The sequence below is a fragment of the Salvelinus alpinus genome, chromosome 27, assembly GCF_045679555.1.
Source record: "Salvelinus alpinus chromosome 27, SLU_Salpinus.1, whole genome shotgun sequence".
NCBI classification, from domain to species: domain Eukaryota; kingdom Metazoa; phylum Chordata; class Actinopteri; order Salmoniformes; family Salmonidae; genus Salvelinus; species Salvelinus alpinus.
Genome location: NC_092112.1, coordinates 22832998 through 22855396, shown reverse-complemented (window position 1 = coordinate 22855396; position 22399 = coordinate 22832998). Strand labels below are relative to the sequence as shown.

Genomic DNA, 22399 nt, shown 5'->3' with positions numbered 1-22399 from the left:
CCTCGGTCTGGGGCTCCATGCAAGATCTCACCTCGTGGGGCATCAATGATCATGAGGAAGGTGAGGGATCAGCCCAGAACTACACGGCAGGACCTGGTCAATGACCTGAAGAGAGCTGGGACCACAGTCTCAAAGAAAACCATTAGTAACACACTACGCCGTCATGGATTAAAATCCTGCAGCGCACGCAAGGTCCCCCTGCTCAAGCCAGCGCATGTCCAGGCCCGTCTGAAGTTTGCCAATGACCATCTGGATGATCCAGAGGAGGAATGGGAGAAGGTCATGTGGTCTGATGAGACAAAAATAGAGCTTTTTGGTCTAAACTCCACTCACCGTGTTTGGAGGAAGAAGAAGGATGAGTACAACCCCAAGAACACCATCCCAACCGTGAAGCATGGAGGTGGAAACATCATTCTTTGGGGATGCTTTTCTGCAAAGGGGACAGGACGACTGCACTGTATTGAGGAGAGGATGGATGGGGTCATGTATCGCGAGATCTTGGCCAACAACCTCCTTCCCTCAGTAAGAGCATTGAAGATGGGTCATGGCTGGGTCTTCCAGCATGACAACGACCCAAAACACACAGCCAGGGCAACTAAGGAGTGGCTCCGTAAGAAGCATCTCAAGGTCCTGGAGTGGCCTAGCCAGTCTCCAGACCTGAACCCAATAGAAAATCTTTGGAGGGAGCTGAAAGTCCGTATTGCCCAGCGACAGCCCCGAAACCTGAAGGATCTGGAGATGATCTGTAGGGAGGAGTGGGCCAAAATCCCTGCTGCAGTGTGTGCAAACCTAGTCAAGAACTACAGGAAACGTATGATCTCTGTAATTGCAAACAAAGGTTTCTCTACCAAATATTAAGTTCTGCTTTTCTGATGTATCAAATACTTATGTCATGCAATAAAATGCAAATTAATTACTTAAAAATCATACAATGTGATTTTCTGGATTTTTGTTTTAGATTCCGTCTCTCATAGTTGAAGTGTACCTATGATAAAAATTACAGACCTCTACATGCTTTGTAAGTAGGAAAACCTGCAAAATCGGCAGTGTATCAAATACTTGTTCTCCCCACTGTATATATAGCCTGTCTTTTTACTGTTGTTTTATTTCTTTATTTACCTATTGTTCACCTAATACAGGCTCTAACCAATAGTGCAGAAAAGGTAAGTAAGCATTTCACTGTAAGGTCTACACCCGCTGTATTCGGCGCAAGTGACAAATAAACTTTGATTTGATGGACTGTCATTTCTATTTGCTTATTTGAGATGTTATTGCCATAATATGAACTTGGCCTTTACACAAATAGGGCTACCTTCTGTATACCACCAGGACCTTGTCACAACACACCGGATTGGCTCAAATCGCATTAAGAAGGTCAAAATAAAGAAAAAACGTTGAATTAGTAGGTGTGTCCAAATATTTTGACTGTGTGTGTGTGTGTGTGTGTGTGTGTGTGTGTGTGTGTGTGTGTGTGTGTGTGTGTCATGTACGGTTGAAGTCGGAAGTTTACATACACCGTAGCCAAATACATTTAAACTCAGTTTTTCACAATTCCTGACATTTAATCCTAGTAAACATTCCCTGTCTTAGGCCAGTTAGAATCACTACTTTATTTTAAGAATGTGAAATGTCAGAAAAATAGTAGAGAATGATTTATTTCAGCTTTTATTTCTTTCATCACATTCCCAAATCGGTCAGAAGATTACATACACTAAGTTGACTGTGCCTTTAAACCGCTTGGAAAATTCCAGAAAATTATGTAATTGCTTTAGAAGCTTCTGATAGGCTAATTGACATCATTTGAGTCAATTGGAGGTGTACCTGTGGGTGTATTTCAAGGCCTACCTTCAAACTCAGTGCCTCTTTGCTTGACATCATGGGAAAATCAAAAGAAATCAGCTAAGACCGCTGAAAAGAAAATTGTGGACCTCCACAAGTCTGGTTCATCCTTGGGAGCAATTTCCAAACGCCTTAAGTTCATCTCTACAAACAATAGTACACAAGTATAAACACCATGGGACCACGCAGGCGTCATACCGCCCAGGAAGGAGACGTGTTCTGTCTCCAAGAGATGAACGTACTTTGGTGCGAAAAGTGCAAATCAATCCCAGAACAACAGCAAAGGACCTTGTGAAGATGCTGGAGGAAACAGGTACAAAAGTATCTATATCCACAGTAAAACGAGTCCTGTGTCGACATAACCTGAAAGGCCGCTCTGCAAGGAAGAAGCCACTGCTCCAAAACCGCCATAAATAAGCCAGACTACGGTTTGCAACTGCACATGGGGACAAAGATCATACTTTTTGAAGAAATGTCCTCTGGTCTGATGAAACAAAAATAGAACTGTTTGGCCATAATGACCATCGTTATGTTTGGAGGATAAAGGGGGAGGCTTGCAAGCCGAAGAACACCATCCCAAACGTGAAGCACGGGGGTGGCAGCATCATGTTGTGGGGGTGCTTTGCTGCAGGAAGGACTGGTGCACTTCACAAAATAGATGGCATCATGAGGGAGGAAAATGATGTGGATATATTGAAGCAACAACTCAAGACATCAGTCAGGAAGTTAAAGCTTGGTCGCAAATGGGTCTTCCAAATGGACAATGACCCAAAGCATACTTCCAAAGTTGTGCAAAATGGCTTAAGGACAACAAAGTCAAGGTATTGGAGTGGCCATCACAAAGGCCTAACCTCAATCATATTGAAAATTTTTGGGCAGAACTGAAAAAGCGTGTGCGAGCAAGGAGGCCTACAAACCTGACTCCGTTACACCAGCTCTGTCAGGAGGAATGGGCCAAAATTCACCCAATTTATTGTGGGAAGCTTGTGGAAGGCTACCCGAAACGTTTGACCCAAGTTGAACAATTTAAAGGCAATGCTACCAAATACTAATTGAGTGTATGTGAACTTCTGACCCACTGGGAATGTGATGAAAGAAATAAAGGCTGAAATAAATCATGCTCTCTACTATTATTCTGACATTTCACATTCTTAAAATAAAGTGGTGATTCTAACTGACCTAAGACAGGGAATGTTTACTAGGATTAAATGTCAGGAATTGTGAAAAACTGAGTTTAAATGTATTTGGCTAAGGTGTATGTAAACTTCCGACTTCAACTGTATGTATGTGCTACTGCTCGACAAAGAAATATATAATAATAATCTCTGTCGACCAACAACCTTTCGACCAAACAATCGACTAGTCGAATAATTGGGGTCAGCCATAACCCAAACTCACCATTACACTATTGTCTTTCTAAATTAAAATCAACCTCTTCACCCTCCTTATCATTCAGTTAAGCCTAATTTCAATTAAATTGTGAAGTGCACAATTATCGCCCATTCAACTATTTGTCATTCGGTGAGGAGAGAGACGCATTAGCACCTGGCTGGGTACCAACATCCTACAGAACATTTTCTTGGAATAGGTGTGAAAGAAAAACAACTAAAAAAGGCTCTAAATACTTCTCTGTTTGTGATTTCAAAATTCAGACAAATGAGCACTATTATTTTTTGGGGCAGATTGTTTTTAGTTACAAAAACAAACGTCAGTGGCCGTTGGGCAATGGCGGTTCTGGTGTTAATAGTTACGCTTACCCTACCTAACAACTAATGTTCCCTCAAATTTTTTCAGCAGCGAGTAAATTTCAGGTCTGCTGAGTGCAAACTTGTGAAAATTCTGTGCAACTTCCGCCACACGTTTACTGTGAAGACTGAAGCTGTACCCGCTTTAATTTACTGTTTTAACAGTGGTCAAGTAGGCTACTGTGGTTATCTGATCAGAGTGGCCTACCATAAACTATGGAGAAAAAGCCTCACATAACATTTTAACATGGAAATAGTGGTTCTGTCATTCAGCCTACAGTAGCAGCCAATGTGTTATATTCAATGTAGGACTACATTCCATGAGACTTTTGAAAAAAACATGCAGGGCTTGACATTAACCAGTTTATCCACTGGTCCTTGAGACAAGGAGGTGACTGAACATTTTGTTGTGTTTGATACAAGAAACCACTTTACAATTTTTTTACATTATTATTCCGCTAATAACTCACTGTATAGCAAAGAATATGAACAAATGTGCACACGTGGCCACATGCAGCTCTCGCTTTGATCTCAAAATAAGCGCACAATAATTGCGCCCGCTCATGCTGTAAAATAGTCCAGTTCAAAGTGAATGGCACAACTCCATATATGGCAATGGTTTATTTGCATATAGGCCTACTGGAGCTCTGATTGGTTATGGCGCAGCGGTCTGTGTAGACTAGAGTATGGGCCTGAGTCGTGCAATAGAATCCTACTCTGATGTGCTCTGCCTAAAACAAAATCTCTTGCATAGTTAGTTTTGCATACTAAGTCTTGCATAGTTTCTGTTTCGGTATGTTGCATTGAAAGTGGCTAATACTGCGTTGATTAGGTCACAATTCCCACAGTAAAGAGAAACATTGATACTGTTACCTAACGGGGAAAACTCAATAAAAGTTGAGGGAAGTTCAATCTTGTGCTTCTCTGCACAGGCTGATATTTCTTCTGCTCTGCAGTCCCGGGGGAGCTGTGCACAGCTTTGAGGGAACATTGCTAACAACGACATACTTTTGCATCTTCTTAACATTTAGTCTAGAACAGAAATTGTTCAACTAAACCAAACCAAGTGATGCTTACCTTTGCAAAGACTCTTGACGTAAGCAGGTTTGCTGTGACATGGCAGCTGCTGGCTATTCATCTTCAGGCGGACTGGGCTTGTGAGTGGGCTTATGGCATGTGGAATGACTTTTAGATTACTCAGTGTGAGCATCATCGAGTCCTCATCATGGGCCATCGGAATGGAGCTAGAGGGCTCAACATTCTCCTCTTCATTCTCTGTGTAGCTTGGCTCAGAATTGAGGTACTTCTTCGGTGTCTCTGCCAAACCACTGTTGTGCTGTTCAGAAGGTGCAACCTCTCCTGTGGTGCTGCTCACCTTAGACACCCCAATACTGCTCAACGGGGAACTTTGTTCCACAAGAGTTCTCTCCTTCTCACACTCCACAGGTATCTCTGTGACATCAGTAATGACCTCAGACGTGATGCAGATATCTACCTCCATGCTAATCGTACTGGACACAGCATCCTTGGAAACATCTTGCCCCTCTGTCACATCTTTCTCCAGACTAGAATTAGAAATAATGGAAGCAGGCAGTTGTTGAAGGCCCTCAGGTTGGACAAGGGGTGATAATTGCAGAGATTCTGATTGTTTTCCTGGACTACCTTCAAAAGCAGGATGTCCCACACAGACAGCAGTAGGTGGATCTTGTGTCACAGTTTCAACAGCTTGGCTTTTACAGACCAAAGCACTGGGAGTTTCACTGTTGGACTTGTCAGTAATAATAACCAGTGAATCTCCAGTTGAATGTTCAGGGGGAAGTCCATTAGCAGATAGGCCAGTGTCGGTATTTGAATTGTTTCCACAATTCTCAGTGACAGTAGTAGTAGTCGCAGAGACAGCAGCAGCAGTCAAATCCTTAGATGTGCCAGTTTTGCTTTCTGAGGCACATTTTTCAAGTCTGCTCTTCAGTGGAGTTTTCAAAACAATGTCACAGTCTGGAGCTGAAACACAATCCTTCCTGAGAGGTTCTGGTGTGGTGGGTTTAGTCCTCTGACCCTCTATGGCCACGGGCAGCTCAGGCCTTCCTTCGGAGCCATCTTGGACAGTACTGTCTTCTACTTCTAACTGGCACTTATGTCGCTCTTTGGCTACTGTGGCTTCAGACAGAGGCTTTTCAGCATCCGGACAAGATTCTCTCTCTGTATGTCTACTCTCCATACTTTCAGGTTCTGGAGGCGTTGAGATTTCTGAAGAGGGCTGTATAACTGGGTTCTCAAAGACCTCATGGGTGTCTACTACACTACTGTTGATTTTGTCTAATAAAAGCAATTCTCCAAGATCAGGTTGTCCACCGTCTTCTGCTGACTGGTCTTCAGGAACCTCATCAGGTGGTGTGCCCTCCTCCTGTTCCTTGACTTCAGCAGACTGTCTTGGTGTTTTAACTGGTGACAGGGTGAGGTTCAGAGTTTCCATGAAACTTAACTTTCTGTTGGGACCTTTTTCCTCTATAGAGCTTTTCTCAGCCACTTTGGCTTCAGGCAGAAGCACTTCCGATTCCCCATGTGTCTTTGGCTCCCTGACTTTACCGTTGAACATGTTCTTGTCCTTACTGACGTCCGCACTGCATCGGTTACGTTCCTTTGTTCTTTTTTCCTCACGCTCCTTTCCTCTCTCTGTACAACTGCTTTTTCTTTCTCCTGACTTGTTTTTTTCTTTTCTAATCTCATCCTCTCTATTTCTCTCTTTTTTCCTTCGATGGTCCCTTGGAGGACTTGTCCCTCCCTTGCGATTAAAATATTCACTGGATCGTTTAGTGAGACTGGCTTGATTTGAATAGGCATGCCTTCTGTTTTTAGAGGAAATGTCTTTAATACTTCTACGCTTATCGTCATCCTTATCAAAGCTAAGCACCTTATCATGCCGACTAGACCCTGTTGATAGAATGTCTGCACTGTCTGTAGACAATCCTTTAGACGTACGGTAAGAGGAAGCAGTGCCATGCAAAATGTCTGAGTGTGGGCTTTTAGACTTATCTGATCTCCTGTGTACCTCAACATCTGAGGGATGAGGGTATCTGCTTCTGTTTGACTTAGAATCATATTTTCCTATATCTTTTTGTGCTCTGTGTGACCGGTTCCTCTCATCTGAATGAGATTCCTTATTTACATCTGGACTGTTTTTATGTCGCTGCTCCTTTGACTCAGACAGCCTGGGACTTTCACCTCTGCCTTCTCTGTGCTTGGTTTGTTTCGGCTTGTCTGACAGGCCTAGTTCACGTGTATGGTGTCTATTCACGGAGTCCTTACTGGAACTACTAACAGAAGAATATGTGCCTTTCACTGGAGCTTCTGAATCGCCTCTAGAGGTGACAGGAAGAGGTGGTCTGAAAACTCTTGCGTCAGATGGGGGTTGGGGGAGGACCACATCTCTGTCTTGACAGAGCAGCTGATGAAGATCCTTTACAACACAACCCTTAGATCCTGGTAGTTGAGTTGGTGGAGGTGGACCCGTATGATTCAGTCTGGTTGGAACTTCTGGTTGGCTTGGTTGATAAGGCCCCGTAGGATTCAGTCTGGTTGGAACTTCTGGTTGGCTTGGTTGATAAGGCCCCGTAGGATTCAGTCTGGTTGGAACTTCTGGTTGGCTTGGTTGATAAGGCCCCGTAGGATTCAGTCTGGTTGGAACTTCTGGTTGGCTTGGTTGATAAGGCCCCGTAGGATTCAGTCTGGTTGGAACTTCTGGTTGGCTTGGTTGATAAGGCCCCGTAGGATTCAGTCTGGTTGGAACTTCTGGTTGGCTTGGTTGATAAGGCCCCGTAGGATTCAGTCTCGTTGGAACTTCTGGTTGGCTTGGTTGATAAGGCCCCGTAGGATTCAGTCTCGTTGGAACTTGATTTTTCAAGCAGTTCATCTGAGATTGATGGTGAGCAGCAGGACCTCTCTCTGGCCTGAAACTAAAAGTTTCAACATAAATTACTCACATGCCTAGATTCACAGAGACCACAGAAATGATCCAATTGACCCCATCTAATGGATACATAGAAAACATGTGTAGACCCCTAAATAACTGTTTATTTGATGTACCCTGCCAACTACGAATTACCACTTCGCAGGTGTATATGAAATATGAAGGGTCAAGACACTTACCTTTGGCTCAACCTATTTATCTCCTTGTCCTTCCGCACAACCTCCATTTTAGCTGTTTTGATGAGCGCACAGATGTTCTTCTTCAGGCGGCTGTTCTCAGTGTTCAGCGTTGTATTCTTCAAAATGACAACAACATCTCAACCACATACAGTAAGTGGTTATACTAACTGCAAGTCGCTCTGGATAAGAGCATCTGCTAAAATCACCAAAATGTAAATAAGAAACAGAGATAACCAATGCAATCATTTGTCAATGTAGCCTTTCCATCACCCACTAGTGCTGAACAATTAGTGCTTTTTGAAGTCGGTTAGGTTTTGGTTCGATTATTAAAAAATTAAATCACGGTTTTCAATTTCCATATATTTTTTCATGCATTGTGGGTTGAATGCTGTAACACAGAATAAAACAATTAATAAAAGTCCAATGATGGTAGTGACTGCCCATTACTGCTTATTAACCATAATTTATTCACATTACTTTGATAAAATATTTCAGTTGTGTATATTACATTTGTTTTAGTTGATTACTTTATTATTTCATTCCAAGTCACCATCTCTATAGAGCTGCTGCCTATGCTGTCTGACAAAATCACTATTTTAGTAGTTCTTCAAAGTAAATAAGGCATACTTTTATGACTCCTGAATACCAACTATCAATCACTTAGATCAGGGGTGTCAAACATACAGCTGGGGGGGGGTTGAGGGGGTCCAATCCTGCCTGAGGGTGGTTTGATTAAAATAAAAACTCAATATACTTTAAAATGACTAAACCTGAATCGAAACGGAATAAAAATGATAGACTTCTATTCATACAGTTCACTAGACAGTCAGGGAGCTTCGAAAATTCAAATAAAGATGGATAAAGGACTATTTTTTGCCAAATTTGAGGCAAGGAAATAACATTTTCAGTGTGGCCCTCCGGATCTCGTTGAAGACCGAATGCGGCCCCCGGGGCAAAATTAGTTTGACACCTCTGACTTAGATAACAGAATTTCAGGTAGAGAGCAAATGCTCTCTAACCTGCATTCTTCTGTCTCTTCTCTCTCTCAGTGTCTGCCCCACACTAACCTAATGTAGCAGGTGGAAAAGAAACACAGAGACTGGAAAAGAAACACAGAGACTGGACAAGAAGGCACTCAATGGATTATGGTCATTGTAGTTAATACTGACGTTTTCTGCGCTAAACTACGTAGAATAATGGCCTGTTGGAAACTACAACATCACACAGTTCGGTCTTGATCCGTTTTATCTCTAGAAAAACAATGTGAGCATTGAGCTCACAAACAAACAAAAAAACAACGAAATGGAATTCAAATAATTGAACCATGGTCTGGTCAATTAGTTGTTTATAAACCTTAAAATTACTAACATTTTGGTTAATCGCTCAGCACTATCACCCACAGAGAATAACAAAGGATTTTCAGAAGGAAATACATGTTTTTTTTTGTTTTTTTATCTAATGTTCAAATTCAAGTAAATGTTAATTGATTTATCCTAAATATTTTTTACAAAAATAGATTAAGTACTTTTATGCTCCTTGTATTTCAAGGGGTACTACTAATACATGATTGACACTTTCTATTACAAACCTTTGTTTCAATCTGCTGCAACCGCCTAAGTAACTCTTCAATTTGGCTTTGTGCAGCATTGTATCTTGTCCTCAACTGCAATGAGACATAGGTACTGATGGTTAGTTATTCAGTTCTAACAGGATCTGTCTAGCAGTGATGAACAGCATTCCATTTTAGACAAAGCAAAGAGAAAAAGAAAATGCACACATGAATTGGATAAGGATTACAGTACAAACCTCATTGTAGGAAGAGTCTTTATTCTGTTGTTCCTCTGTTATGATTTCTTCATATAAATCCATAGAGCTCAGATTCTGTGGTGAGAGGAGTGTGCAGTTTCTTTCTGTAATAAGATTACACAAATATGAAGCAGGCCATATTATCAGTTATATTCTCATAGAACATGGATATCTTTTCTACTTCTAAAAATATATATCTGACTCAGACCATCTTGTGAAGAACCAATGTGTATGTTTGAGTGATATTTACCTGCATTTGGATAAATCCTCGGACTTGGACTTTCCAAACCAGAATAAATATCTACAGAATCATCATCGAAAGCTGCCACCGTATCTGTGAGGTAGAAGTTTTGCAAAGATACACAGCTGTAATTGCACTGCTGTAATTTCATCACATGGAATGACATTACTGTAGAAATGCCTTCTATTATTGGATACAGTATGTCAGTGTAATAAGGGATCAACATAACACAGGTTTGTATATTTCTTTGAGTGCATAAATCAGGACTATTGCAGTGCCATACGCGAGAAATAACAGTGCTTTGTGACAGGACAGCAGTACAAGAAGAATACCAAATGATTCATGGCAGAAACTATTTTAGGAAAGTTGTTGCATGTCTTTCAGGACCCACTATCTATGGACGGCAAACACTCTTCACACCACTTTGATACCGAAGTGACTTTTTCGTAGCAGGTTAAGATAATTTACATGGCAGATTAGGATAATTAACATAGAAGGTTAGGAGACTGAGGTTAAGGTTAGGAAAAGAGTTAGGAGAGCATTTTTGCTAACCCTAACCTGCTACGAAAATCACCTCCTATCAAAGTGGTGTGAAAAGCATGTGTCCCATCTATGGCCAGTGTTAAAGGGAAATATACAGTACCAGAAAAAAGTTTGGACACACCAACTCATTCAACGTTTTGTCTTTATTGTTACTATTTTATGCATTGTAGAATAATAGTGAAGACATCAAAACTATGAAATAACACATGGAATCATGCAGTAACCAAAAAAGTGTATATTTTATATTCTTCAAAGTAGCCACCCTTTGCCTTGATGACAGTTTTGGCACACTCTTGGCATTCTCTCAACCAGCTTCATGAGGTAGTCAGCTGGAATGCATTTCAATTAACAGGTGTAAAAAGTTGATTTGTGGTATTTCTTTCCTTCTTAATGTGTTTGAGCCAATCAGTTGTGTTGAGACACGGTAGGGGTGGTATACAGAAGATAGCCCTATTTGATAAAAGACCAAGTCCATATTATGTCAAGAACAGCTCAAATAAGCAAAGAGAAACAACAGTCCATCATTACTTTAAGAGATGAAGGTCAATCGGGAAAATGTAAAGAACTTTCTTCAAGTGCAGTCGCAAAAACCATTAAGCACTATGATGAAACTGGCTCTCATGAGGACCGCCAGAGTTACCTCTGCTGCGGAGGATAAGTTCAGTAGAGTTAACTGCACCACAGGTTGCAGCCCAAATAAATGCTTCACAGAGTTCAAGTAACAGACACATCTCAACATCAACTGTTCAGAGGAGACTGCGTGAATCAGGCCTTCATGATTGAGTTGTTGCAAAGAAACCACTACTGAAGGACATGAATAAGAAGAAGAGACTTGCTTGGGCCAAGAAACGTTTCTTGGCCCAAGCAAGCAATGTTTCTTGGCCCGTCTTTGTGAGACTAAGAGCAGGTGAACGGATGATCTCTGCATGTGTGGCTCCCACCGTGAAGCATGAAGGAGGAGGTGTGATTGTGCTTTGCTGGTGACACGGTCACGGATTTATTTAGAATTCAAGGCACACTTAACCAGTATGGCTCCCACAGCATTCTGCAGCGATACGCCATCCCATCTGGTTTGCGCTTAGTGGGACAATCATTTGTTTTTCAACAGGACAATGATCCAAAACACACCTCCAGGCTGTGTAAGGGCTATTTGACCAGGGAGAGTGATGGAGTGCTGATGGAGTGCTGCATCAGATGACCTGCCCTCCACAATCACCTGACCTTAACCCAACAGATGGTTTGGGATGAGTTGGACCGCAGAGTGAAGGAAAAGCAGCCAACAAGTGCTCAGCATATGTGGGAACTCCTTCAAGAATGTTGGAAAAGCATTCCAGGTAAAGCTGGTTGAGAGAATGCCAAGAGTGTGCAAAGCTGTCATCAAGGCAAAGGGTGGCTACTTTGTAGAATCTAAAATATATTTTGATTTGTTAAACACTTTTTTGATTACTACCTGATTACATGTGTTATTTAATAGTTTTGATATCTTCACTATTATTCTACGATGTAGAAAATAGTAAAAATGTAACTTTTGACTGGTAATGTGTATATGTATAGCATTGTACTCACTACAGTTGTCTTGGCTGAGATCACCATACACTTCGTCCATCAAATCCCCCTCCATTCTCCCGATGCTCAAGCAATGGCTCAGAGATGTACCTGGAAGAAACCATGCATAATTAGCTAGTATGTTTGTGTGTGTGTGGCTAGCTAGTTCATTGCGCAAGCTAAATTAGCTATGTCGGCTCCTTGTACATGCACCATGGGATACAATGGAAAACACAGCCCCAGGCATCAGCACATTTTAGCTAGGTAACAGAAACAAGCCAGTTAGTTTATTTAGCTAGCTAACGTTCGTCTGAAACCTACAAACCTAACTAGCTAGCTACAATCTCAAGACATGGAGGAACATTGAGTCTGAAAATATATTGGAATGTGAATTAAAAAATAAATTAATCCACTCACCATATGAAAATATATTCGAAGAATGTTATTATTATCATCTGTTTACAATCACTGTCGCGCCAACCCAACGACAACCTTTTTCAGGGAGCAGGAAATAACGACATTTTCCCGCGGTCTGTAAAACAGATGCCAGTGGCTCTTCCGGGACTTTCAGACATTCAAAGTAAAATTATCATATCAAATGAAGCAGCCTGTGATTTAGGCCAAAATCATACGAAGCCAAATTAGCTAGATTATTTCAGATAAAACACTTTCTTATCTAAGGAAACCACAGCTTCTGACTTCAAAACGTTTGCAATTTATCTAGCAAGCTGTCTGGTCTAAGCTAGTTCGGGACCCGAGGCGTTTCACTCCGTAAATATTGTGCTGTATGAAAAAAAAAAAAAAAAAAAAAGGTGTCATAGGTTATATTTGACTTCAAAAGCATCAGCTAACGTATGACTGTCGCTTCCAATTGCGTCATGTAAGCGACATAATTTGGACATTCGACCCGGAAGTGTTTCTGATTTACTCACATGTGGACTGGATTTTAACAGTGACGGGAACGTGCTTACTGTGTTGTGATACAATCTAGACAGACAAGCAAGTGATGCACCTCGCGATTTGGTCAACGAAGAATATAACAACATATTACAGTCTTTATCGATTATCACAAATTTCGCTGTGGATCTCTCTTGCCTAAACGACAAATGGTACGATGGAAAATTTAGAATTGAGCCTGTCATCACTGGGTACCATATCCAGACATATTGACAAAAGTCACAACGAACTCAGCAAGTATTTAGCAAAACAGGTAAGATACATTTCTCCTTGACGTGTTATAAACACAATAGTGTGTAATATGTCTGTTTTGACCTATTGATAAGTGATGCACCCTATATGTGCACGTGCATATTCCACCCTCTTAAATATCCATTTGTCTATTTACAATCCAAACAATTGCACTACGCCTACACCCCATCTTAATAAATGCAAATGTGACCTAATTACAATTGTCTTTGCTCAGGACGCTATTTACATGACATTGATGGATGTCCCTTGAGATTGGAGGGTGTAGACATAGCCCACCCATGCCTATAGTTGCCTGGCATGTCCTAATGAATTCAAATGTCAGTCTAGACTTACCCCTGATATGTCTTTCTGTCTGTAGATATGGAGCCAGCAGGACAGACACTGCATTCTGGCTTGTTTGGCTCAGCTTCTGCTGGAGAAGGACTATACGCTGCTGCTCGCCCGCCACCTCCGGCCCCTGATTCTTGACCTGCTGGAGAGGAACGCAGAGAGGATCAAAGCAGATGGCAGGATCAACCATGATCTCCACGAGCGCCTGTGTGTGGCGCTTAGCAAACTCCTCGGTGTCAGTCCTGATGCACAGGCGTAAGTAGTGAACCCTGCATGATCACTGATCATTAGAGATGATGGAAAAACACTTCATAAACACTAGCTATTTTTTCCATTCTCTTCTAAGGGCTTGAAGTGGCATGAAAAAGCTGCCAATACTCACTTTATATTTTACTGTATCAGGGTTTGTATTTTCGAGGATTGTTATTAGTATTCTATGAGAAAGGCCAGTTTTCAAGCAGTAGAAAATAATCTGTACTACCGATCAGCACTGGCCCACATCAACCACTACTTCTAACAACCTCTGTTGCACTTTCCTCATTATCAGGTTTGCTGCGAGGTACTTCAACGATGCCCCTCCAGTGTTCCAGAGGCTCTTCTTCACCAGTGAAGAGTCCTCGTCTGTCCAGTACGGCCCCAGGAGGATGAAACTGCGGGATTTGATGGGCGCTACTCTCCGCTTCCTCCAGAGTGACTGTACCAAGTTCCGAGTCCTCTGGGACTGGAGTGCCTGCGTGTCTCAGCTACTCACCAGCGACGTCATGGTTCGAGGGTGTGTATCTACCTTGTCTACCATTCCCTCAGTATCTATTCTCTCTCAGGCCCTACGACAGACGAGCGTCCTGTCCAGGAGTGTACTTATACATCAAACTGCCTCACGCTACAGAAACAGGCTGGATGCTTTGCTTGATGCTTTTACAAATGTCTGTATTCATGTGAAGTCAAGCTTAGTGATCTTCTGGATTCTTTCCCGTTTAGTTACACTGCCCAGTGTCTGGCTCTGGTGTCTCACATGACTGATAATCAGAAATCCATCTTCTTGAGAAAGGTGCTGTCGAGTGACGAGATTCTGCACATGAAGATAAAGTATGTACATTTCTATTGGACTGATTTTGAACACTGTTGACGATTGGTGGACGTTGATTGAGATGGATGAATAAAGGTTTTTTGCATGTTATTATAATGCACACATTGTGAACTCAAATGTAGACTTGCATGTCTTCACAGATTGCAGATATGAATACAATGTTCAGTTTATAACCTTTGCTTTTATCGGCTTATAAACACAGGTCACTGGAGGAGACTCAGCAGTTGGAGGTAGAGAAGGCCCTGGTGCTGGCTAACCAGGGCACTGTGATGTGGCACCAGGAGAAGGTGAACAAGTTCACCCGGGGCCAGGTGGTGTCAGAGGACCTGTCCCAGACCGTGGTGGCTGTCTGTGGGGTGGTGTTACCTAGGATCGCCCCAAAACAGACAGAGCAGGTAAGACTTCCTATCCTGGTCCCAGATTTGTTTGTGCTTTTGCCTGCTCCATTGTTATTGGCAAGCTATTTGGCATGACAATTCCATTAGGAGTTGGCAGGAGAGCAGAAACAGACTGGCAGCCAGGCTAACAACTTCCTGCTTAGATTTAGAGATTGGTTCTTTGTGAAAGACTATGGAATATATGGTTCAAACTACATCAGTGGTGTTGATTTGATAGGTGGCATTATATTTGTTCTCTTACTAACTTTAGGGTAACCTAAAACATCTGGTGCTAGTGGACTCAACCTGCCGCAACCTGCGGAGACTGGCCATGGCCGTGGCATCCCAGAAGGCTGTTCTTTTGGAAGGGCCCATTGGATGTGGTAAAACAGCCCTGGTGGAGTTCTTGTCTACAGTGACCGGACATACCAAAACACCAGAGATTCTCAAAGTTCAACTTGGGGATCAAACTGACAGCAAAGTAAGTGCAGTGATCCAATGTAGCAATCTATAAAATATAGAGTACCAGTCAAAAGTTTAGACATTCAGTTGAAGTCGGAAGGTTACATACACTTAGGTTGGAGTCATTAAAACTCGTTGATAAACCACTCCACATATTTCTTGTTAATAAACTATAGTTTTGGCAAGTCGGTTAGGACATCTACTTTGTGCATGACACAAGTAATTTTTCCAACCATTGTTTACAGACAGACTATTTCACTTGTAATTCACTGTATCACAATTCCAGTGGGTCAGAAGTTTACATACACTAAGTTGACTGTGCCTTTAAAACGCTTGGAAAATTCCAGAAAATGATGTTATGGCTTTAGAAGCTTCTGATAGGCCAATTGACATAATTTCAGTCAATTGGAGGTGTACCTGTAGATGTATTTCAAGGCCTACCTTCAAACTCAGTGCCTCTTTGCGTGACATCATGGGAAAATCTAAATAAATCAGCTAAAACCTCAGAAAAAAATTTGTAAACCTCCACAAGTCTGGTTCATCCTTGGGCGCAATGTCCAAATGCCTGTAGGTACCACGTTCATCTCTACAAACAATAGTACGCAAGTATAAACACCATGGGACCACGCAGCCATCATACCGCTCCGGAAGGAGCGGTCTCCTAGAGATGAACGTACTTTGGTGCGAAAAGTGCAAATCAATCCCAGAACAACAGCGAAGGACCTTGTGAAGATGCTGGCGGAAACAGGTACAAAAGTATCTATATCCACAGTAAAACGAGTCCTATATCGATATAACCTGAAAGGGCGCTCAGCAAGGAAGAAGCCACTGCTTCAAAACCGCCATAAATACATATAGGGACACATATTGTACTTTTTGGAGAAATGTCCTCTGGTCTGATGAAACAAAAATGGAACTGTTTGGCTGTAATGACCATAGTTATGTTTGGAGGAAAAAGGGGGAGGCTTGCATGTCGAAGAACACCATCCCAAACTTTAAGCACGGGGGTGGCAGCATCATGTTGTGGGGGTGCTTTGCTGCAGGAGGGACTGGTGCACTTCACAAAATAGATGGCATCATGAGGGAGGAAAATTATGTGGATATATTGAAGCAACATCTCAAGACATCAGTCAGGAAGTTAAAGCTTGGTTGCAAATGGGTCTTGCAAATGGACAATGACCCCAAGCATACTTCAAAAGTTGTGGAAAAATGGCTTAAGGACAACAAAGTCAAGGTATTGGAGTAGCCATAAAAAAGCCCTGACCTCAATTCTATTGAAAATTTGTGGGCAGAACTGAAAAAGTGTGTGTGAGCAAGGAGGCCTACAACCCTGACATAGTTACACCATCTCTGTCAGGGGGAATGGGCCAAAATTCACCCAACTTATTGTGGGAAGCTTGTGGAAGGCTACCTGAAACGTTTGACCCAAGTTAAACAATTTAAAGGCAATGCTACCAAATACTAATTGAGTGTATGTAAACTTCTGACCCACTGGGAATGTGATGAAATAATTAAAAGCTGAAATAAATAATTCTCTACTATTATTCTGACATTTCACATTCTTAAAATAAAGTGGTGATCCTAATTGACCTAAAACAGGGAATTTTTACTAGGATTAAATGTCAGGAATTGTGAAAAATGAGTTTAAATGTATTTGGCTAAGGTGTATGTAAACTTCTGACTTCAACTGTACCTACTCATTCAATTATTTTTCTTTATTTTTACTGTTTTCTACATTGTAGAATAGTAGTGAAGTCATTAAAACTATGAAATAACACGTGAAATGATAAAAAAATTAAAATAAATGTACCTTTATTTATCTAGGCAAATCAGTTAAGATCAAATTCTTATTTTCAATGACGGCCTAGGAACAGTGGGTGAACTGCCTTGTTCAGGGGCAGAACAACAGATTTTTACCTTGTCTGCTCGGGGATATGATCTAGCAACCTTTCGGTTACTGGCCCAGTGCTCTAACCACTAGGCTACCTGCCGCCCCATATCAATCATGTAGTAACCAAAATAGTATTTTATATTTGAGCTTCTTCAAAGTAGCCACCCTTTGCCTTGATGACAGCTTTGGGTAAACCAAATTGTTTTTATATGTAGGTCTCAGTATTTTGTCTCCCCCATACCCCAACTTCTTATCTTGCCAAATTTTTAAGGAGTTTTGTTTACACACCTCCTTGACGGTATATACGCTATACACACTCTTGGCATTCTCTCAACTAGCTTCATGAGGTGCATTTCAATTAACATGTGTGCCTTTTTAAAATAATAGATTTTCTGCTTAATGCGTTTGAGCCAATCAGTTGTTGTGGCAAGGTAGGGGTGCTATACAGAAGATATCCCTATTTAGTAAAAGACCATGTCCAAATTATGGCAAGAGCAGCTCAAATAAACAAAGTAAAATAACAGTCCATCATTACTTTAAGACATGAAGGTCAGTCAATCCGGAACATTTCAAGAACTTTTCAAGTTTCTTCAAGTGCAGTCGCAAGATGATGAAACTGGCTCTCATGAGGACTGCCACAGGAATGGAAGACCCAGAGTTACCTCGGCTGCAGAGTTACCTCGGCTGCAGAGGATAAGTTCATTTCAGTTACCAGCCTCAGTAAATGCAGCCCGAATAAATGCTTCACAAAGTTCAAGTAACAGACACATCTCAACATCAAATGTTTGGAGGAGACTGCGTGAATCAGGACTTCATGGTCAAATTGCTGCAAAGAAACCACGACTAAAGGACACCAATAAGAAGAAGAGACTTGCTTGGGCCAAGAAACACGAGCAATGGACATTACACCAGTGGAAATCTGTCCTTTGGTCTGATGAGTCCAAATTTGAGATTTTTGGTTCCAACCACTGTGTCTTTGTGAGACGCAGAGTAGGTGAATGGATAATCTCTGCATGTGTGGTTCCCACCGTGAAGCATGGAGGAGGTGGTGTGGGGGTGCTTTGCTGGTGACACTGTCAGGGATTTATTTAGAATTGAAGGCACACCTAACCAACATGGCTACCACAGCATTCTGCAGCGATATGCCATACCATCTGGTTTGCGCTTAGGGCTATTTGACCAAGAAGGAGAGTGATGTAGTGCTGCATCAGATGACCTGGCCTCCACAATCACCCGACCTCAACCCAATTGAGATGGGTTGGACCGCAGAGTGAAGGAAAAGCAGCCAACCAAGTGCTCAGCATATGTGGGAACTCCTTCAAGACTTTTGGAAAAGCATTCCAGGTGAAGCTGGTTGAGAGAATGCCAAGAGTGTGTAAAGCTGTCATCAAGGCAAAGGGTGGCTGCTTTGAAGAATCTCATACAATATATTTTGATTTGTTTAACACTTTATTGGTTACTAGATGATTCCATATGTATTATTTCATAGTTTTGATGTCTTCACTATTATTCTACAATGTAGAAAATAGTAAAAATAAAGAAAAACCCTTGAATGAGTCGGTGTGTCCAAATTTTTGACTGGTACTTTATATTTTTCCTGAAACTCTAGCGTCGTCCTCTGAGCGCATTCTACTGTTTTTGAACGGTTGATATGAATGATCTAATCTATTTGCTGCTTTATTGCAGATGTTGCTTGGGATGTATCGCTGTACTGATATCCCAGGGAAGTTTGTGTGGCAGCCAGGTTCCCTGACACAGGCTGTCTCTAAAGGACATTGGATCCTGTTGGAGGACATTGACCATGCTCCTCTGGATGTGGTGGGGTTTTGCACAGCTGAATCACGCATGGAATTACATGAAGTGACCTGTTAATATAGTTATTACTGTAGTAGTAGGTTCAAGGCTACAAGGTATTTTATCATATGAGTTGTATGCCTTGCAGATATCTGTACTCCTTCCCTTGATGGAGAGTAAACAGCTGATGATCCCAGGACGGGAGGACTGCATTGAAGTGGCTCCAGGCTTCCAATTCTTTGCTACGAGAAGGTAAGAATGTCATGTGGCTCACGTGTGACCCTAAAAATATCATCCTCCTTTTACACAGAAAATAACTGATGTTTGTGTGTATCTGTAGAATGTTCCACAGTGCCGGAGGCTGGTACAGGCCACAGAATACCCACGCAGCTCTCTTGGACAAGTACTGGACTAAACTACAGATTGGAAACATGGCACGAGAGGAGCTGAAGAAGGTGAGCTGACTGAGGACATGATCCAATGGGGTCCACATCAATTTCCTGTGGTCTATAATATGACCAGTGTATTCTCTGTTTCAAGTGTGTTTTTTTCTAGCATAATGTACTACAGAATCCAAATTGCACTGTACTTTATAACCAGTTTTATCTTACTAATGAAGTTCCTGAAGCTAACAGTCGTGTTGTTCTTTGCCTGTGGAAACTTGGATATAATTTGCAATTGAAGCATTGTTTTAATTCTCTTTAAATCTCTCTTTAACTTTAACTGTTGTTCTTTGCCTGTGCAGGTGCTGGTGAACCGGTACCCTAAACTAACGGTTGTGGTGGAGCGCCTCCTGGACATCTACTGCCAGCTGACTGGAGAGAGGCACCCTGACCCGGTGGCACTGGGCCACACAGACAGTCTTCATGCCCCAGAGGTGTCTCATCACAGGCTGGAGGACAAGACCACGTCCCTGGAAGGGAGGGGACTGTCACTGAGGTAATGGCATGCTATGGCTGCTACCATGTTGTTATTTTGTGTTGCTACCATGCTGTGTTATGTGTTGCTGCATTGCTATGTTGTTGTCTTAGGTCTCTCTTTATGTAGTGTTGTGTTGTCTCTCTTGTTGTGATGTGTGTTTTGTCCTGTATTTATATTGTGTTCATTTTTAATCCCAGGCCCCCGTCCTCGCAGGAGGCCTTTTGCCTTTTGGTAGGCCATCATTGTAAATAAGAATTTGTTCTTAACTGACTTGCCTAGTTAAATACAATAAAAATATATGCTCTTATTTTCAGCTCCCCCCCTTTTTTTTTTACTTTTAGCTTTTCTGTCTCATGTTGTTGCAATGAGCAATTTATTCATGTTCAGTTCTCTCATGGTTTATCTGATTCCCACCACAGGTGTCTATACACAATATTTTTTCCGCTGCATTGAAAGATGACACTGTCTCTCTGCCAGTATGAACTGGTGATGAACTCATTGTCATGATTCCCTAGCTGCTCAGATCTACAGTAATTGTCAAGCCCCAGATACAGGTAAACCCAGCGGCCCCATCCATCCCACCACATGCGTCCCAGAGCAGAGGTGGGTTGTGGGGTTTACATTAGGATCTGCACTGGCCCACTGGGAGATGAAATGACCAGGCAGCTAGCCCTCAGGACTTTAATTAGCTTTCCACTGGGTGCTGCTGCCTGCGCTCGATGGCCCATCGATTGGACCGTTCTTTTCTATAGAGCTGGATCCACAGATGCTAGACGTTACACCAGGACAGCCCTTATCATTAGGTAACCAGTTCAGACCTGACCCTCTCATTTGTGGAGGCCACTCATTTTTCACCCATTTGTAAGGGTTCATACTGGGAATACCTGTGTATACGTGTTGGGCTCAGGGCTTTTCCCTTGGTGTAAAATCAAAATGTGAGCATGTTTTTCCATACGCCGCTGTGGGCCACTTGGATTATTATTATTTTAGAGCTGCATGCATCTCTGCAGTTAATGTACATACTGAATGTTGTTTTCATTTGAGTTTGCAACCTGGCCTGCTAAGCTCTTATGTAGGTCAGGACAGAATGGTTGGCCCTATTGGATCAACTGTTTCTCAGCTGAATCTTTTCTCCAATCATTGATGGAAACTTAACCTGGTCCTAAATCTGTATGTCCTTAAGCCAACTCCTCTGTTTATCATTGCCATATTTATGTAACCCAGGGCTCTCCAACCCTGTTCCTGGAGCGCAACCGTCCTGTAGGTTTTCACTCCAACCTTAATCTAGCGCACCTGATTCTAATAATATAGTAGTTGATAAAGTGGATCAGGTTAGTTACAACTGTGGTTGGAGTGAACCTACAGGAGGGTAGCTCTCCAGGAACAGGGTTGGAGTGAAAACCTACAGGAGGGTAGCTCTCCAGGAACAGAGTTGGAGAGCCCTTATGTAACCTCTACTCTATATTTTACAGAGACCTGCTGAAATGGTGTGAGAGGATCAGCAGTAACTTTGACAGCACCTCGTCTGCCTCCGCTCAACATGTCTTCTTGGAGGTGAGCCTCGAGTCACAGCAGCACAGGCTGCCATTGCAATGTTGTCACCCTCCTGCCATTGTTTACTATGCTAATGAAGCTTTCCGGCTTGAACTGTTGTTGTTCACCACGGATAATTCTGAACTTGTCTCTTAGAATTCTGTGGCTATGTAGAACTGGCAAGGTTAGACTCTGGTAAGGTTATTACCTAATCTATGTTAGGATGGAAAATCCTTTAGCCGTAATAGTGTTCAACACTTTTTTCATAGCTCTTTAGGGTTAGCCTCCTGAACCAGAACTGACTGCGGATCAGGTTGGTTGAACAAAGCTAGCTCAGTATGACTGAGAATAGATTCATTGAGTTGGCACAATCCATATTTGAATGGAAAATCAATGTAGCTGTAACAGTTTCAGAAACTTTTAACAATTTGCCGCCCAAAAAAAGAATGCTCTTGTTAACTGTACTGTTTTGCGTCTTTCCCCCCTTTTAGGCCCTAGACTGCTTTACAGCTATGCTATCCCAACCAGAGAGGAGGCTGTGCATGGCTGAGGTCATCGGGAGCAAGCTCAACATCTCCAAAGAGAAGGTAAGTCCAGCATCACTGGAAATGATGGGCCTCTGCTGACAGCATATCAAAACAAGTTCAGTACTGATGTACAAGTTTGTCGTATTTTAGGACATGATGTATGATCTACAGTCTCCTGACATAGAGCAAGTCCCAAATGGCACTCTATTCCCTATATAATGCACTACTTTTGACCAGAGCCCTTTGAGTGCCATTTGCCAAGGGTGCCGTATTGGACAGACATGGTGATGGTTGTTGACTGTTGACATGATGGTTGTGTGCATAGAAATAATAATACATGAATTAATTCTCATTTCTAAGGTTAGAACTTCCAAGCCATTCTATTAATTCTTATTTCTATGGT

General features: G+C 42.1%; 2 protein-coding genes across 4 annotated transcripts in view; one reads left to right on the top strand and one right to left on the bottom strand.

Moving 5' to 3' along the window:
• LOC139556188 (gap junction Cx32.7 protein-like) overlaps positions 1-12672 on the bottom strand; it is a 35599-nt gene extending 22927 nt beyond the window's left edge. For both annotated transcript variants that reach the window (XM_071369798.1, XM_071369800.1), the window contains exons 1-7: positions 12283-12672; positions 11887-11976; positions 9787-9870; positions 9537-9640; positions 9319-9393; positions 7731-7846; positions 4662-7537 (exon numbers count right to left, since the gene is read on the bottom strand). In XM_071369798.1, coding sequence (XP_071225899.1) covers positions 4662-7537; positions 7731-7846; positions 9319-9393; positions 9537-9640; positions 9787-9870; positions 11887-11941 — 3310 coding nt within the window. In that variant the 5' untranslated portion in view covers positions 11942-11976; positions 12283-12672. The remainder of the gene's footprint in view (positions 1-4661; positions 7538-7730; positions 7847-9318; positions 9394-9536; positions 9641-9786; positions 9871-11886; positions 11977-12282) is intronic.
• Positions 12673-12754: 82 nt separating this feature from the next.
• LOC139556187 (midasin-like) overlaps positions 12755-22399 on the top strand; it is a 56826-nt gene continuing 47181 nt past the window's right edge. For both annotated transcript variants that reach the window (XM_071369797.1, XM_071369796.1), the window contains exons 1-12: positions 12755-13075; positions 13433-13659; positions 13952-14176; positions 14383-14490; positions 14694-14886; positions 15140-15349; positions 18908-19039; positions 19164-19267; positions 19356-19470; positions 19761-19954; positions 21409-21490; positions 21961-22056. In XM_071369797.1, coding sequence (XP_071225898.1) covers positions 12980-13075; positions 13433-13659; positions 13952-14176; positions 14383-14490; positions 14694-14886; positions 15140-15349; positions 18908-19039; positions 19164-19267; positions 19356-19470; positions 19761-19954; positions 21409-21490; positions 21961-22056 — 1782 coding nt within the window. In that variant the 5' untranslated portion in view covers positions 12755-12979. The remainder of the gene's footprint in view (positions 13076-13432; positions 13660-13951; positions 14177-14382; positions 14491-14693; positions 14887-15139; positions 15350-18907; positions 19040-19163; positions 19268-19355; positions 19471-19760; positions 19955-21408; positions 21491-21960; positions 22057-22399) is intronic.